The 18515-nt window shown below is 48.7% G+C and overlaps 1 protein-coding gene across 12 annotated transcripts in view; it reads right to left on the bottom strand.

The window, feature by feature from the left end:
• The window catches only part of RBFOX2 (RNA binding fox-1 homolog 2), a 686272-nt gene that overhangs the window by 288816 nt on the left and 378941 nt on the right, over positions 1-18515 (bottom strand). For all 12 annotated transcript variants that reach the window (XM_078640431.1, XM_078640440.1, XM_078640444.1 and 9 more), the window contains one exon: positions 3299-3481. In XM_078640431.1, coding sequence (XP_078496557.1) covers positions 3299-3481 — 183 coding nt within the window. The remainder of the gene's footprint in view (positions 1-3298; positions 3482-18515) is intronic.

Genomic DNA, 18515 nt, shown 5'->3' with positions numbered 1-18515 from the left:
TACCTAAAGCTCAGCTGAGCACCAGCAGAAGAAATGGCTCCAGAGCCAGTAGGTCTCATTCAGTTACATGAATACGACATAAAAAGACCAAATATTGCTGATCGTCCGCAATGCCAATCATATTTGACTTATCTGAGGTCAGGAAAAATATGAAAGGATTGGAGCCTGATTTGAGGCAGTGTTCCCTACAGGTTTAACAACTTCCTGAGGTAACTAGCGAGTATAAGCCCAACTTATTGTTCTAGCGTGTTGATGGCTGCAGTGGCATATGGTGCAACTAAATAAAGTATGGCTGACCATCTGAACAAAGCAAGTCATAAACCACAGAGCACACAGGAACACATGGGTGTGTGCATGTTCCAGATTAAAAATTATATATGTTGTATTGTGGAGAACTATAATCCTCTCTGGAGTGTGGGAGGCTCTGCCCACATCAGGGTATAATAAGTACTCAATGAGTGATAAGTAGAGGAATATTAGCAGAGAACAGTCACAACCCCCCAGGACAAAAAGTAGTACTCCAAGTCAACGCAACTTGCTATGTGAGAGGGGTAATGTGTGACACCTTGGTGTGTCAAACAGGTCGTCTTAACCTGCCTGGACGTCAGCTAAGACATACTGAAAAGATCAAAAGATCGCGCCATGCCATAATAAAACCATAATACCTCCTTCACATTAGCCAGATTTGCAGGTGGATATATGCACACTGGAGACATCGGCGCTAAATCAATCTCCAATTTAAGGGAGAACGTGATTTTTGCAATCTTAGCAAATGTTTGCAATTTAAAAAACTCCTAAGCAGCGCTGTTGGAGGGTTAAAGACCTCTGCCACGCTGAAAGGGAACCCAGAGGGGTTTGGGGAAGATGCAACGAGCAGCGTTCAACAAATGAACACACAAAAGTTTCAAAGATACTGCCCACAGCCTTCATTTAGTAAGTGAACATTAACCCTTCCATTGCTCATCCGGTTTGATTTCCTCCACCTGCTTTATCAGTGGAGTGTAGAATGGATGGGAGAAAAGCAGTGTGCAGACATTCTACTTTGAAATAGGAAGTAATACGGTTTGCAAATCTTGGATTATCTCAATCGACATGAACACTGCTTCTGTGGATGAACAGCAGCAAGTACTGCCCATTGCTACCACGAGGCGATAAACCGCTGAGAGTTAACTCTAGAGAAAACTACGATAACGTATGATAAGACATTCTGAAAGAACAAGCAGGTATTATGAAAAAACTCTTCAGACTAGGTGATCAACCCAAGTGTGACTCGCAGCAAAAAAGTAAAGAAAATGAAAACACAAAATCTGCACTCGAAACACATGAGCTCAGCATAATAAGAGAGTGCCATGGAACATGGCACGACGGAGGATTGTTTGCTGGATGAATTGGGTTAGACAATCCCATTCAGTCCACGTTTCTTTTTTCTTACAGCTATTTGGACAGCGAGTGGTTAAACCTGGAATATTCTTCAGAGACACGCAAAGCACAGCAAACAGAAACTGGTCATCGCGCCCTTTGGGTAATTCACAAGTAGTCTGCAGGTTATCGGCGATTATTGGGACTTGCATGTGACACTGCGGGTCAAAAACTTCTCTACCAAACACGCTGCGTAGGTTGACGCGGCAGGAAAGCTATGCCACAGATGGAGGGTATTCCTCATGAACGGGTAATATGGTAGTAGTTTGGGCTATGTGTAAAGGAGCCTTGGCATGCCATCTGCCTCACCGTTAGCGGTTCTCCTCTTGAGGGGTTGTGGGGCAAACCAATACCCCACTCACTGGTACAGCCAGGGAGTGGCGCCCTGAATGCTAATAGTGGCTAATCTCTTGATGTAGTTAAAAGTGGCCGATTGGGATTGCAGTCTGCGTTTCACGGGCTCTGTCAGTTATAAGCAACTTAAAGTCTTACCGAGAGACTTATGCGCTGGGAAAGCGGATAGTAGAGTAATCTGTGACATGGAGTCGTGGGGAGGGGTAACCGCATCCGCCCTAACAAGCCTGACTTGCTGGGCTGTGCCAGTGAAAACAGCCTCAGTCACGCTGTGCTCGCTTGTGAAACGCAGTCTGAGAACCCTCTGGGGGACTTTGGCTGAGGCGGACTGTTCTAGAGGACGGTGGAGTCAGATCGCGCCGAAAAAGTGGACATCGATAAATGTTTTTATGTACTGCGCGGCCCTGCCTCGGGACACAGCCACCTCCAAGAAGCCTTGCCTCATCTTGGCCCCTTTTTCGTTCAGCAGATACCTGCTGGAATATTATAACCTCCATCACTTCTCTTCCTTCTCCAGTGACTTCCTTTCCTTAGGTGGACACCTCCCAGCTCTTCCTCTGCCTCCAGTAACCGCCTTTAACTCTAACGGACACCCAGCTCCTCCCTCCCTCAAGTGACCTCTTACCTTTTAAAAACATCACCACCCCGTTCAGTGACCTCATTTACCACTCCCAGGCGCCCTGCACCCCTCAGACAGCCTCGGGCTCCAATTACGGGGTTTACCTCTTCTAGACACTTTGCAACCTCTAGTGACCACCTTCACTCCTGCAGATACAAGTCCTCCTCAAATGACCTTCCCTGGCAGAGGCTTCCTACCCTTGACCCTCACCCAGTCACCCTACTTACCTCATGCAGGCACCTTGCACCACTCCCTCCTTCCAGCGACCTTCGGTAGCCATGGGAAGCACTTCGCACTCAGTGGTCTCAGTTCTACAATGAGAAGCCAGGAGTCCATTTTCGGCACAGAGCTCTATTTGGGGGTACCTTGGACAATTGTGCCCCCCTCATTGTAGACTGTGCCACCTCACCCCCCCCCCCCCCCCCGGCAAAGGTGGTCTAGCCTTCATCTACACTCACTCAGTTCCGATCTCCAGGCACCATCCCACTACTCGCAAAACAACCAATTTACACTTTCCAGACACTAGCGTCTGCTCCAGGAATTGCATGCCTATTCAGCAGCCACAGCACCTCACCTACTCACAAAGCCATCCTAGATCTTATTTTGACTCTCCAGAAACATTACCATTTTAGCAGGACGCCATCTTGACCTGTAAGCCCATGTGAAAGCTCAATCTCACCCTTTCTGTGGTCCAGCCCGATCTTAGACGCCTCATTGAACCACGGACCCCTTGAGCCCACCTGCTGTGGTACAGCCCGGTCCCAGATGCCATATTCAGCTTCGCTGCATTTATTTAGCGCCAGGTCACTTTTCAAGGTATTTGGCGCCCTTTACAAATCTGGTAACATAGCACCCCCCAACACCATCTCCCCATGTACACCAGTGTGCGCAGCATACAGTACTCACAGTGCTCTGGTCGGTGCCGTACAGCACTAAGCTGTGGTCGGTGGTCTGTGTGGTGTAGTCCGTGGGCTGTGGGGCCTGGACAGCATACTCTGAGCCGAGTCCATTTTGTGGAGGTGGAGGGAAAGGGATGGCAGCAAACGGCTGCACCATGGCTTCAGGGGTGGAGGTCTGCTCCTGATTACCCTGTGGAGAGAGAGTGCACATTAGGAACCGAAAGAGGCTAACTCACTTAAAGCAAATAGTAGAGACATCACTACCCAGATCATGTACGCATTCGGGGTTAATCATGGTATTTCCGTTAGGCTTACAACTGTATAGATGTCCAGAGCACTGGCGCTGTATCATAATAGAATCCAATACGTTATCAGGTGGAACAACATATCCAAACCTTTATTTTATGGAAAAAGATAAGTGTCTTCCTGAAACTCCCCCAGCACCCATCTGTAGACAAGTTGCCATAAAAATGCTATATTTTCTCACGAATCTTACAAAGGGGTATATTTTCTATAATCTTAACACCATACCAAAACAGTATGTCACACCATGCGAAAGAAACACAGCTACTCGTGTATTAGGATTCAAACACTACTAGACAGTGACAACAAAGCCAGGACTTCAATGTCTCTGAAAACCCAAAGGCAAAAAATGTAAAAAAAAAAAGACGGCCCTCTGGTGCTCGAAGACAGAATCTTCACCACCTAAAAAGCAAAGAAACTATTGAAACAACCACTAGAACCATCACCGAAGCAGGCACGTGCCTATCAAAGCTCACTCAAGGCACAACCAAATTGGCAAACCCCATTGCCAACATTACTAAATGTAGTTTCCATAACCTCTCTGGCAACCACCATGATCGAAGATAATACAACACCAGAGTGCAAGTCTTTTCTTATCCGTTCACCACTTTGGACCCTCACTATCTCATTTCGACTAGTCTACTGAACATTCGTGGACGTCCACCTGGACTTCATATTACCTACCACAATTGAGCACCTTAATCCAGGTTTCAGAGTGGAAATCAACAGCTCGTCCGACAAACTCAAACTCACTAGACAACAGGTCTAGACTTAATACTTAAGGAGTATTTAATTAACATTAGTTCATAACTGGGGCAACACATGATTCAGGCAACACAAGGTTTATCATGTTTACCTCAAATCTTGGTGAAATAAACAGGTTTTCACCTGGAGTGTTTACCCCTAGTTTACATCAACTTTAAGAGCGAAACAATACCACCTAACCCTTAACAGACCACGAAGAGTTTTAACAGATGCATTCCAGGCACACCTATTGGCTACACAACCCATTGATGCTGTGGGCCAATGTAATCACTGACTGACGGACGTTTGGAACAAAGATGCTACCTACCCCCAGGCCTATACATACAATCAATCACACCAAAAAAATCACTGGCTAAGTTTCAATATAAAGCTACAGTTACAGAAAAATAAAAAATAAAAAAAATAGAATTGTGGAGTTAAACACATGAACGAAAAAAATATACACTGTACCAAGACACAGAAAACTCTACTATGCAACCATTAAAAATGATAGATGAAATAACCTCATAAATCTACATCCATCCAACACTGAGAACTCAACTTGTGGAATATGGGAAACTTATGATACAGTTACAGCCTTGTCTAAAAAAACAAGATCTCCTCCAAAAATGTCAACAGAAGTAAAGAACAGGGCTGTGATCATGTACTCCAAACTCTCGATAGATCAATGTGTGACCAAAGCGCATTCCACTTAAAAATAACTTTAAGGTGGATTTTTCCGTACCTAAGCAACCGCAATCCTCAACAGGCATATTGCTTTCATGCCTAGACTAAGTCAACAGACTACACTAGGCTTAAAAAGTGCAGAACCACCAGACTTCAAGGAATCCAGAAAAATGTCTCCAAACAAGTTCTTGGCCTAAAAAAATGTTGCATGTGGTAAAATTATCATTTAAAAACACTCTGTATAGCAATCCATAGCACTGGACAGATGCTTTTCCAGTTCATTTTCAAACTCTCCACCCAAAGGAGGTACCTTAGATCAAGAATGATACTGAACCATACCCCCCCCCCCCTTCCAGAAGGAAACCGTTTAGGTGGAAGATCTTAGTACAAATCTGTAAACTTCTTAACAACCTTACTAAGGATCATCATCAAGCATCTATAATTCAGAAAAATAATAGAACATATTTTCCAGAACATGTATCATCTTTGTCAAATCCATCAAAATGCCTCGGGTGCCATGGGTTTGTCCAGCCCCCCAAAAATAAAAAAGTCAATGGCAGACTTCAAAATCTTTTCCACAATGTGTTCCTCATTATGGTGTTCTAAACATGAATTATGAAGGCATCGACTCAACTACAACCCATCTCTATATATAGATTATATATTGATATATTTATCACGTTTGGGTGCCATTATTGCACAAAATGGTGTGGTATGGAGCCAAGTATTTCACAGGGAACCATTTAATATTGGGAAGATTATACCATTCGCTGTGAAATATGGATTTCTTCATCTTAAAAAACACCTGAAACCACTCTCCACAGATTTAAACTTGCCAGGACCTACGGGAATATGCGGCAACATTATCTAAATTATGCAACAAAAGGCAAATTATGAAGCACATTGTGGTCTTTTTATCCTTTTATGCTAGAAAATACATTCTGATTAAAATGTGTAAATAACATGGGACAATATGGTACATCCATATATTTGTAGTAAAGGCTTCAGCAACAGACCCCTACACCACTGTCCATTGTTTTGTCACCAATGTATTCACTAAAGTTAAACTTAAATATTATAATTCCAAGCAGTGGCTACTGTTTCCAGCACTTCGAAAAAAATAGCTTTTTCACACTACTCCAATATAAAACATGAAGGTTTTTTTTTATAAAATACTAACGGCTAACATTTATTATATGGTCCTTTATTGCCATCTTAGTGTTGTGGTGACCAATAATGTTAAAGGCCTGCACAACACTTCTCCCGGCCTCCAAATATCATGCACTGCACCCAACATTAAGCACATTGACCACTCGAAGGCCTAAACCCACTCAAACACATACCCCAAGGACGCGCAGTAAGCGGAATCAAATCAGGGTGCATCAATAAATAGCATGAACAAAGCATAGATGGAGCCAACAAACCAACGCCAGCAGAGCCACAGAAACTGAGGGAATACTCAGTTACCCTCAGCAAAAAGCTTCAAGTCCTGCAAAAACTAGAGGATGACCGAGATCCAGTAGAAAGTCAGTAGGAGCAGTTCAAAGAAACCATGACCTCAACCTGCCTCGAGGTACTTGGCCCCAAGAAACACCGGCATAAACAATGTATCTCCACTGAGACTTTCAGCAAAATCCAAGAGAAAGGAAAAGAAAGCGCCCGTCAATACTAGCCGGACAAGAACAGAAAAAGAGAAAGCTCAAGGCGAACACACCAAAACCAACATAAAAGCAAAGAGAAGCTTAAGAGCAGACAAGCAAAGATTCATCAAGGGTCTTGCAACAGAAGACCAGGAAGCCATGGGAACTTGAAAGAACTCTATAACATAACAAGGAAGCTCTTCATCAGATACAGCAAGCCAGAAAGAACTGGTAAAGACTAAGTTGGTTAGACAATCATGGGTAATGAACCCATGCCGCAGCCTCCACCAGACATACAGCCAGCTGACAAGGACTTGCCAATCGACTGCAGCTGACCATCCAAGGAAGAAATGCGGCACGCCATTAGACATCTGAGGAATAGGAAGGCAGCCGAACAGGACAACATTCCTGCAGAGGCACTGAAGACATACATCAAAATATCAGTGGAGACGCTTTACTCCATGTTTGGAAGGATCTGGGAAGAGGCAACGGTGCCAGACTGGAAGGAGGAATATCTTATCAAGAGCCCCAAGAAAGGTGCCTTGAGTAACTGTGCAAAACTACAGAGGGATAGCTCTATCGACCCCAGGCAAAGTATTCAGAGTCATCCTGAAAAGAATGAAGGACCAAGCTGATGCTCAGTTGCGAGCCCAGCAAGCCAGCTTCCGGAAAGAAAGGCACTGCACAGACCACATTGCATCACTGCACATTATCATTGAGCAGCTGAAGAAATAGAACTCCCTCCTTTGTGTTAACTTCATCAACTATGAGATGGCATTAGACCGCTCAGACAGACACTTTCGAAACTCCTCCATGAGAGAAAGTGCCCTCTTTCTTGCATGGTATGTCCCCACTTTTTGCTGAATTGCTGATGCGCTTTGACTGAGTGTGCCCTGGGCTTCTGCCAATTACGTACCCAGGGCCTGTGTTCCTTCCCTAAAAACTGCATTGAAGCCTAAACCCAATTGGCATCTCTGGCCACATGTCAGCCCCTGGTAAATGGTACCCTAGGGACTCAGGGCACTGTGACCAGAGAAGGCCCCTAAAGGCTGCAGCACCTATTATGCCTCAACACCAGCTCCGCCCACAAACACGCCGTTCAACTCTGGGACCTACTCGACTCAACTTCCCCAGACGTCGCCTTCCTGACGGAGACCTGGCTGAACTCCTCCTCGGCACCCGACATCGCCATAGCCACCCCGGAAGGCTACAAGATCACCCGCAAGGACAGCAACAACCCGGACCCCGACCACAGTTCAGAGACTCCAGCGCCGATTTCGTCAGCTCACACGCCCTCTCCTCCACGGACTACATCCTCCTCAGGGACTAGAACTTCCACCTCGAGAACAACACCACCACCACCAACTCTTCCACCCTGATCGACAACCTCGGACTCAGGCAACTCATCACAACACCCACCCACTCTGCCGGCCACACGCTCGACCCAATGTTCTCCGCAAGCTCCCACGTCTTCTTCAACCACACCACCGAACTCCACTGGACCGACCACCGTTGCATCCACTTCACCTTCCGGAAACCCACCACGCACCACCGCACCAAACAGGTGCCCCGCCGCTGCTGGCCAAAGTCAATGAAGACCAGCTAACTACCACCCTCGCCCAGAGCCCACCCACAGACCAGACCGACCCCCACCGCCAGCAACCTCAGACAGTGAAACGACGACTGCGCCAAAACCCTTGCCCCGCTCAAGAAAACCTCCAACAGCCAAAGCAGAAGGAAAGCCAGCTGGTTCACTAAAGACTTCCAGGCCTCCAAATAAACCTGCCGAAAGCTAGAGAAGAACTGTATCCGTGAACGAACACCAAAAAGCTACACAACCCACAAGAACGCCACCTGCAGACACCACCACCTCATTAGATCCCCCAAAGGGGCCTCCTTCAAAGACAGCCTAGACAACAACGCACACAACAGCAAAGAGCTCTTCAACATTGTGATGGAACTCTCCAACAACATCCCACCTTCGCAAGACCTGTGCGACTCGCTGGCCACCTCTTCCAACGCAAGATCGCAGACATCCACGACAGCTACAACGCCACGACTGCCCCGGCAACCACCGAGACCTCCACCCCCACGACTACCACCCGCCTACTCTCCTGGACCAACATCAAAGACGACGACACCATCAAGATCATGAACACCGTCCACTCCGGATCCCCATCAGACCCATGCCCACACCACAGCTTCAACAAAGCCAGCACCACCATCGCACCTCATCTCCGGAAAGCCATCAACATCTCCTTCGAGACAGCAACCTTCTCGGAGAGCTGGAAGCACGCCGAGATCAACGCCTTACTCAAGAAACCCAAGGAGGCCCCCAAGGACCTCAAGAACTTCCGACCCATCTCCCTGCTTCCGTTCCCGGCAAAGGTCATCGAGAAGTCCGTCAACAAACAACTGACCAGCTTCCTCGAGGTGAACAGCATCCTGGACCCGTCCAGTTCCGCAGCAACCACCTGCCCTCATCGCCGCCACCGACATCAGGGCCCTACTGGCCAATGGAGAAACCACGGCCCTCATCCTCCTACACCTGTCAGCCGCCTTCAACGCGGTCTGCCACAGCACACTACGAACACGCCTCCACAACGCCAGGATCCAAGAGAAGACCACCTACTTACTCTCTGGCAGAACACAGAGAATCAGCCTCCCCCCCTTCAGCTCCAAAGCCACAGAGATCATCTGCGGCATACCCCAGGGCTCATCCCTCAGCGCAACGCTGTTCAACATCTACATGGCACCGCTCGCCCACATCGCCAGACTACACAACCTCAACATCATCTTACGCCGATGACACCCAGCTGATCCTCTCCCTCACCAAGGACCCCCACACTGCCAAAACCAGCCTCCACGAAGGAATGAAGGCCGTCGCCGACTGGATGAGAAACAGCCGACTGAAGCTGAACTCGGACAAGACGGAGGTCCTCATCCTCGGATCCACCCCCTCGGCCTGGGACGACGCCTGGTGGCACACCGCACTAGGAACAGCTCCAAACACCACTGACCACGCACGTAACCTAGGGGTCATCCTCGACTCCGTCTCCATGACGAAGCAGGTGACCGTATCGCCCTCCTGCTTCAACACCCTCCGCATGCTCCCCAAGATCTACAAGTGGATCCCCACCGAAATGAGAAGGTTGGTCACCCATGCCCTCGTCAGCAGCACACATGACTACAGAAACGCCCTATACGCAGGAGCCTCGGCCAAACTCCCTAAACTGCTCCAACTCATCCATAACGCCTCCACGCACCTGCTCCTCGAAATCCCTCGACGCAGCCACATCACACCCAACTTAAGAGGCCTGCACTGGCTCCCCGTCAACAAGTGGATAACCTTCAAGCTCCTCGCCCAAGCACACAAGGCACTCCACAACACCGGACCAGTGTACCTCAACAGCCGACTCAGCTTCTACACCCCAACCCGCCAGCTCCGCTTTGCCGACCACGCCCTCACCACTGTCCCCCGCACCCGAAGAGTGACCACGGGCAGCAGATTATTCTCCCACCTTGCCACCAAGACATGGAACACCCTCCCCATCCCCCTACGGCAGACCCAAGACCTACTGAGACTCAAGACGTGGCTTTTCGAACAGTAGCAGCTTTCCCCGCCCCTTAGCGCCTAGAGACCCTCACGGGTAAGTTGTGCGCTTTACAAATGGCTTGATTGATTGCTACCCTTAGAAGCCCTAACACACACACTGCCTTGGCAGGCTGCGGGTCTTGGTGCATAACCAAACAAAGTCGACATGGCACACATTCCTGTGTGCCATGCCCACAAAACACTGCCCTGGCATACAGTCAACCCCTCTAGCTGGGTGCCCTATGCCAGTGGTGAGGGTACAGGTGCATGAGCCCTTTACCAATACAGTACCCAGGTCCATTCCTGGGCACTGTAAGTGCAGTACTGCCATTAAGAGTATATGGTGCTGGGAGGTTGCATTACGAACTCCACCGCACCCTAATGGCTACACTAAAGACTGAGAAGTTTGGTATCAAACTTCTCAGCAAATTAAACCCACACTGATGCCAGTGTGGGATTTAATGTAAAATGCACAAGAGCGCATCTTAGAGATACTCCCCCAACTCCCAGTGACCTGGCTGAGTGGCTGCCGAGGCTGCCACCCCCAGACATGTTTCTGGACCCCTGGGTCGAGAGCTTGCTGTTCTTGGGGGCCTGAAACAATGCACATCCTGGGACAAGGTGCCAAGCCTCCTCCCCCAGGATGGGGACGGTTCACGAAGGAGAAGCTTCAAAGGCATACCACCTTTGTGAGCCTCTCCAGACCACTTGCTGTACTCCGCAACTTGTCCCCCCTGGTTCTACCCCCCCCCCCCAGTGAGGAAGAGAGGTGTGCCCACCTCTGCCAACTCTACCCCTAGAGTGGGGAGGCAAGGTGAAGCACAACCTTGAGTCCCCGCCATCTTGAGGATGGGCGGAACCAGCCACCAAGGGACAGGCTCCTGCCCCCCTCCCACAGGAGAGTGACAGAATAGGGGGTGTACCCACCGCAGAGAAGGGACCCATAGGTTCCAGACCTTTACCTACCTGTAACACCCCTACATTTTTTAGGGGCACCCTGAACTTTCCTTCCTCAGATCCAGATCTCGAAACTACAGAAAGAAAGAAGACCAGCCGTGCAGCTAACAAGGACGACGACACCAACTGACTTGGCCCCAGCCCTACCAGCCTGTTGACCCTCGAACCTGCTCATGCTAAACCTCGGCGTCTCCAGTGGTCAGCAACCTCAAAAACCCCGGAGGACCCGACTGCCCTGCTCAACTAAAGACTGGGACTTCCACGAGCAGTGGCTCCGCTCAAACATCTACAACCCAAGATCCCGGCCTGAAACCATGGATCCTGCCCACTCTGCACCCGCCGAGCCCGGCCCGAGCTAAAGTGGACAAAGACCACAAGGACGTCCCCCCCAGCGACTGTGACCAAGAATCCAGCACCCAAGAACTCACCTCGCCGCTCCAGATGACGCCAGCAGCCTCACCACCAAGGACCGTGACCAGCAGAGGGTAAGATTTCCTGACGCCTAAAGAAACCCCTGAACAAAAAGGGATCCAAACTATAAACTATTTAAGATGAAATAGAGAAAAACACAGTTCTTAATGATAGTTTTGCAAGCAACAACGTTAAATTCAAATTGGGTGACAGGGATAACTCAAGATGAAGATCATTGAGGAGACTTTTGACGAGAAAGGCGTTGGCTCGTCAAATGAAAAAGGCCTAAAATTGTCAAATGAACACACTTGATTTACAGGTGGCGTAGAAGCACTGGGCAGCTATTGATGGAGCCACAGTGGGCACAAGCTGGATTATTGCAAAACCCTCTTCCTAGGAATGTCCAACTTGAACTAAAAGAACCCCCGGATCCTGCAAAGCTGTACAGCGAAGGCAAACGAAGGAATCTTCGGGAAATGTCACACTTCAACTAAGCTGCATGAACTTCACAGAATACTGACTGAGCGAAGAATGAATTTCTAAATGCAGTTCATTCACGGGTCAATGCTGATACATTTGACAAACAGACTCAAGTTTAACAATCCAACTAGGTGCGGCGCAGAGGCTAAATGCTTTCAGACCCAATCGAAATCAACGAGTGGGACCAGTAAAGCGAGAAAATGCATTCGATCGTGAATGGCGATGTTCTCACTACAGGAGCGCAAGTCAAGCATATATGCCAGTAGCAAAGGTAGGTGTTCGAAAGGGGTTGCATGTGGTAAACTTTGCTCTGAAGACAAAGTAGGCTATGGTAATGGCCGTCTTTCTAGCTATGCCAACTTAAAGCAACTTGCGGCACACCTGCATGCTCCCACCTTGTGTAAACACCGCACCCTCCAATGCTTTACAAATCGAGATCACCGAGCAGGCAGAACTGGCAGAAGGGAGAAGTAAGGGCCTCTGATAAGTCTGTGTGCGAGGCTCCACTGCTGCAGAGCACCACGGATACAGAGGAATGTGAGGACTATTCAGCCTTTCCCTTCCAGGTATGAAAAGCACATCTGAATGGAATCCTAAACCCAACCAATCAACCCATTCACGGCATGAACCAGATGCATGGAATGCAGGGCGGATCGGCCTGTCCGTCCAAGGTACAAATAAGACATGCAGGGAACAGGACACAACCAGACCGTTTATCCTAAGCGTGAACCACACACAGCCCAACGTGCCTGTCCCTCTCAGGCCTGAATCCAGGCTCCAACCTGCCTGACCCTACCCAGGCCTAAAGCGCACATTGATTGAGCCCTGAATTCCCTGTGTCCATCCCCGGCCTGACCACCAAAACCACAGGGCACCCCGGACCCAAGCAGCACCGCCTTACAGACAGGACCTGTAAAAATACAGGTAGTCCATGGTTCAGCCAACTTGTCCTCTCTCCGGCATGAACCTCACAGAAACCTGGTCATTCCCAGGCAGGAACAAGATACAGAAAATCCAGGATGCAACCAGCCTGTGCGTGTCAGGTGCCCAAATATCTTTTCTATTACGCCACACACTCCCCGCCCACCCGCTCCGCCGGCAGACACCTGACCCAGCCCTGGAGAGACATCCAGGGGTTGCTCAATATTTAATGAGCTCATTCATATTTCAGGGGGCACCAGTGAAGAAGCAGACGCATTAGTTCTAAATAGGCAACAAATATCTAACAGAAAAAAAACGCCCCACCTTTCGATTCCAGGCTTCACCACCAGGCGCTCGCCAATTTAACTGAAAAATGCATGAACAGAAAGTTTCCGTTACTCGGAAAAAGTGATGTAAAGTGACCTCAAGGGGAGAGGGGCAAAAGGGTAGCTGGGGTAGTCATAAGGCTTTATAACCGTCTACCTCAGAGGGGACGAGGGCTGGGCAAAAAGGCTAACCGGATGCCTTCGTATGGCTTTCTCCTACATTCCCAAAAGGTGCTGGTGTAATGCTTTTGTGGTAAATAGTTCTATGTATTTTCCCTCTCTACCACTTTATGAGAATGTCCTATGACATCATGGAATGTTGGTGTGCCTCCCTATGTGGAGATTGTCAGTTGGTCATCTGAGGCTGAGGAGCTGGTAGCTCTCTCCTGGTGGGGTTTTCTACTTGAATCTAACTATCCTGTAACCTGCCACCTTACTACCGGTCAATAAAGAGGAATCTTATACTACAAGTGGACTACGCATCATTCATTGTGTACCACAGCTTTCATGGACAGTGCTGGTAAAGCCCAACTGTTTGCCTTTTGCCAAACGAACCGCCCCCTACCACTTGCGTCCACCCTAGCAAGTACCCTTGAGTACCCCATGTCTTAATAGCACGGAACGAGACTCCCTACTTTTCTATCAAGTATGCTCGACTGTGACAGATCCAATTTCCACCCTCAGTCGCACCCCCCCAGTCATGTGCAGTAACAGTCTTACCTCTCAAATCAAGATCTTGTCCGCAGTTGACGCATCATGCTTGTTCCCCCACATGACTCAGACATCCCCACATAACTCACACCTCCATCTCTGAAAACACACCAGTACACCCCATGCTTTACTGAGTATAGGGAAGCTCGGTCAGCACTATGGGTGCATCGACCAGAGCAGTTTTTAGGTCGAGCCTATAGCGGCAGCGCGCACACGCTGCTCGCTTTGCGAGGCATGCAGTATTGCGTGGAAGCTTCGCCCATCTTTTTCATTGGTTTAAGTCCTAAATGCTGCCTTCCGATTGGTGTAAAACCTGTCAGTCCCTCCTCATGACAGCTGTGTCGTCATTAGTATCCTTACATGGCTACTGGCCCTTTTACTTCAAACACTATTTTGCTCTCGTGACTCCCCCCCGCGCAGTCCGTGACTTCTCGGCCCCCACATACCCCCCAAACTGCACTCCCGTTCGTGCCTTTTCGCAAACCCGTACTCCTGTTTCCAATGCAAAAGGTCTCGCGTAAATGCGAGTCCTATTGCATTGCAAAAGCTGGTTTGTGTGTTCTTGCACCTCCGCTGCTCCTAGACTTGAGAGCTGAATCACAAGTTCTGCTCCTATTTCCTTATTTCAGAGCTCCTCTGCCGCAAGTAATGGCAGATTCCCTGAGTCCATCTTCCCGTAAATCTCATGACACAGGGGCTACAGGGACCTCTGCGCCCATTTAGCTAGCAACAGTTAGCTGGCAATCCAGAGTTTCTATGCCAGCTCGGGTCTACTTTCTGCCCATTTCCTGTGACAGCTTATAGCTGGATTTTTTTTTAACAAACCAAGATTGATAATCAGTCATGAGGTGACTGCCTCTCCTGTCCATTCCTGTTTTCTCTTCAGCATTCCAGTTAATGTGTTTGTCGAACGTACGCAGGTTTGTTCTTAAACCCCAGGACTGGAGTTGGCCGAGTTCCCAGGATGTCCGGTTGAGGTACCAGTAAGCAGTCGCTTCCGGTTTGCACTTTCTTAGGGTAATACATTTTGTGTGCAACTGCAGTGCCGGGATTGGGGTGAAAAGTAAGTGGTGTTCTTACTGGGCAGTCATAGCCTGAGCTGATACATCCGAGCAAATCGTCCACAAGTACGTACTCAAGCCGCTTTGCCTTAAAAGGATATTTACTTTCTATGCTGTGGGGCTAAATGCCTGGAGGTAGCTGCTTAGAGAAGTTTATAGTTAGCTTCCCGTATCACCTCATTCTTGCTGCCAATTTCTGCAAACCCTGGGATGAATGTTTGATTTGTTCCGCAGTCCGTCCATCATTTGTGTGTATTTTGCTTTCTCGCCCTAAGTGCGCATGGTATATCCAGACGTGGGTTATGGGCTCACAGCGCCACTGGAATCAAGCTAGCCTGGCTGATATGGGGTGATATCCCAAAAACCAGTCCGAGGATGCTTTTTTTCCCGGTCCAAGGAGAACCGGGCTTGGCAGTTTGGTCTGGACTGTTCCATGAGGAGCAGGGTCAAAACTGATTTGCCTATGGATGGATCTAAACTGGGGTGGCATGGTGAGCAAAAGAACAATGGATTTAACCCAGATCTGCTGACTGGGGGTGAATGTTTGATGTGTTCCGTTTTCTGTCCACCATTTGTTTAACTTAATTTCTGCATACACAGGGTAGCCCGAAACCACCCACACATTCCACCTATTCTACCTCTGTTGCAGTTCCCTTTGTATTCCCAAAGCATCACTTCTATAGGAGGCTCCAGGCACAGGCCTTGCTTAGTCATTGCTCCTGAAAGTTCAGGTAATTAAGTTTGTGTCAAGTAAGGTCCTCTCCCTAGTACACACTATGGCTTCAGTGGTGTTAACTTTGGCTTTTACCACATTGCTAGCTCAGTAAAGGGGCCTATAATGAGGAAGAAAGCGATTGGTACAGGCAGGGCCCTCTTGACTTTCTACGATTAAAAATGGAGGTGGTTTCCATAGAAGGAAAGATGGTAGGAGAAGGTCAGGTGTTACAATGCAGCCTAAGGAGGTACTGTTGGGATTAGAGTACAGGATGCAAAATATGGCCCTGGTCTGCATGTGTGGGTGTAAAGGTGTTTCAGATTGTAGTTCCAAGGTTGGGGGTTTGGTGCTTTAGCAGCACATCTACTTGAGCATATAATTGTACAATGCCTTAGCAACTGTACACACCAGGCAGCTCCTAGTACACACGTGCTTGTAAATCACGGCTCCAAAACATTATTTAGCTCTCAACCTTTGTCAACTCAACAACATGACCAAATCAGATTATATTCACTCCTCGCCCTATGCCAACAGAGGACATTTGGGCGCGAAGACATAGCTGCTATACGTTTGGCACATCCATTCAAGTAACACGGAAAGATCTATATTCACATATATAGAACGGCAGCAAAGCCACATAATTATGCCCAAAAGACACCCATACGTGCCGGCACAAGAAGCAAACAGCAAATGTCTTCCACTCATTCATCCATGCACACGGGAACCCATAGAAATGCATCACAGGCTCCAGCCTGCCACTATCCAATAAAATCCATCACTAAACATTTGTTTACTCCAAGCATGCTGACCACTACTCAATATCACACCTGTAAACACAACAAATACTGCATCAACAAGAATGCCAGTGTCATAAAAGGTAGCCACAGCCTCGAAGCACTTCAGTGCCATAAAGACGTACATTAGGTGTAGGCCGAGTGCTTGCTTCGTCCCATTACAGCTAGGTACACGGGCCTATGAGCCGGCCGTGCTAAGATCAAAGCATGAGAGATATGCCGGCATGTTGTGGGTTTGGTGTAGCACCCCAAGTGTACACGAGTACGGCCGGGCAGTAGCGGACCAGTGTTTCACAGGCTTTTCACTTCTCCCTGACCCGGGCTGCACAAGAGCAATGCTCGAGTCCCTGGCTGTCATAAATGCTGCTCCTCTACCGGCAGGAAAACACACACACACACAAATTACAAGAAGTTAAGTCAGCAGAACGCACCCCTCCCCCACACACATTAATGGCTCTTCGATCAGCAGCGCTCCCCAGGGGCCCGACTCCAGTGTGTGAGCTCAGAATATCGAGCAGTCTGTCATCTGCAACCGAAATAGGCCAGGGAGGAACAGCTGGGGAGAAAACAGCCTCCCAGCGCTCCCTCCCCACTCAGCCCACTGCAGTCCATTTCACCCACCTCACTAAAGTGCACCTTTCAGCCACAACCGCCCCCAACCCCGGCCATTTGCAGACCAAAAAATGTCTGCCCCCGGACAAATGTCGCAGTACAAAGCATCTGTACACTGACACTACCAGGTCCACCCCATTAGAAGTGGGCAATGGGCTCAGTGATGTCATCAGCAGTTGACGACGAGCCTCGCGTCAGTGGTGGACAGAGTGGTCAGACAGTAAAACTTCATGAAGGTTATTCTGGTTTCCATGTGCTGCACCAGTACATTCTTCAGCGTGTATTTCTAGTTCAAGTGGTGTGCCACACGTATGCCAACGGCCTGGAGATCTTGGTGGCTGCCGGTGGGTGAACATTTTGAAAGCGACATGTATCGGACACCCGTAGTCTCTGCAGGAAGGCAGTGTGCTTTGCAGAGGGGGCCAGCGTGCTCGGTCCCCTGCACAAGCACAATAATCTCCTTTTAGGGAGTTCTCCGAGCTCCTTGAAATAAGGTGGGCATGTCTGACGGGGCGGGGGCGAAGCGAGGGGGTAGAAAAGTAGGGCTTCGTAGGAGGAGGAGCACCCACATAGAGGACTGATTTGATTTGGCAGGTTTTGGAAAAGGTTTCGCGTTCAAAACAAAGGTTGTGAGAGAAAAGGAAAGAAAATGGCCGAGACGGAGAACTGGAAAGAGGTAAAGGAAACAGATGAGAAAAGGAGGGGGTCGCGGTTTGGGAGAAAGGAAAAGGGAGGCAATAGGAAAGCTGCATAATAACTGCCAGTGTGCAACAGCTAAGATGTATACCTCAGAGATAAAGCCACAGAACATCTAGCAACAGGTAAAAGTAAAGTAGTAGACATCGATAGAGAGACAAAGCAGCAGTACACTTGACAGGGAGAGCACCACAGGTCTGAGGGGACCTGCAGCCTATCTGTATTTAAGCTGTAAAACTCAAAAATAGCTGCCAAGTACTCGGTACACGTTCCCTCTACCTCTGGAAGAGTCGTGGCTATACACTGAGAAAAAACACGAGAGAAAAAAATACCAAAGTGTACATTTGGAGAAGGAGTCTGTTAATAGAGAATCCAGATGTGGAATCTCTGTAATACGATCCAACAAACCCAACCCCCCCCCTTCCACAAAAAACTTCACTCCAAAGACGAGAGAGCGACACGACTGCCAAAAACTGGGAATTTGGCGCCTAGTGTGGAGGAGAGTTGTGAGCAGGGCGGGTAGAGGTGGGCATGGCGGCCTGGGGGCGGGGGTCACCAGGAGCCGGTGAGC

Source organism: Lissotriton helveticus, chromosome 1_1, assembly GCF_964261635.1.
Source record: "Lissotriton helveticus chromosome 1_1, aLisHel1.1, whole genome shotgun sequence".
Classification (NCBI taxonomy): Eukaryota; Metazoa; Chordata; class Amphibia; order Caudata; family Salamandridae; genus Lissotriton; species Lissotriton helveticus.
This window is presented reverse-complemented; position numbering and strand designations above follow the sequence as displayed.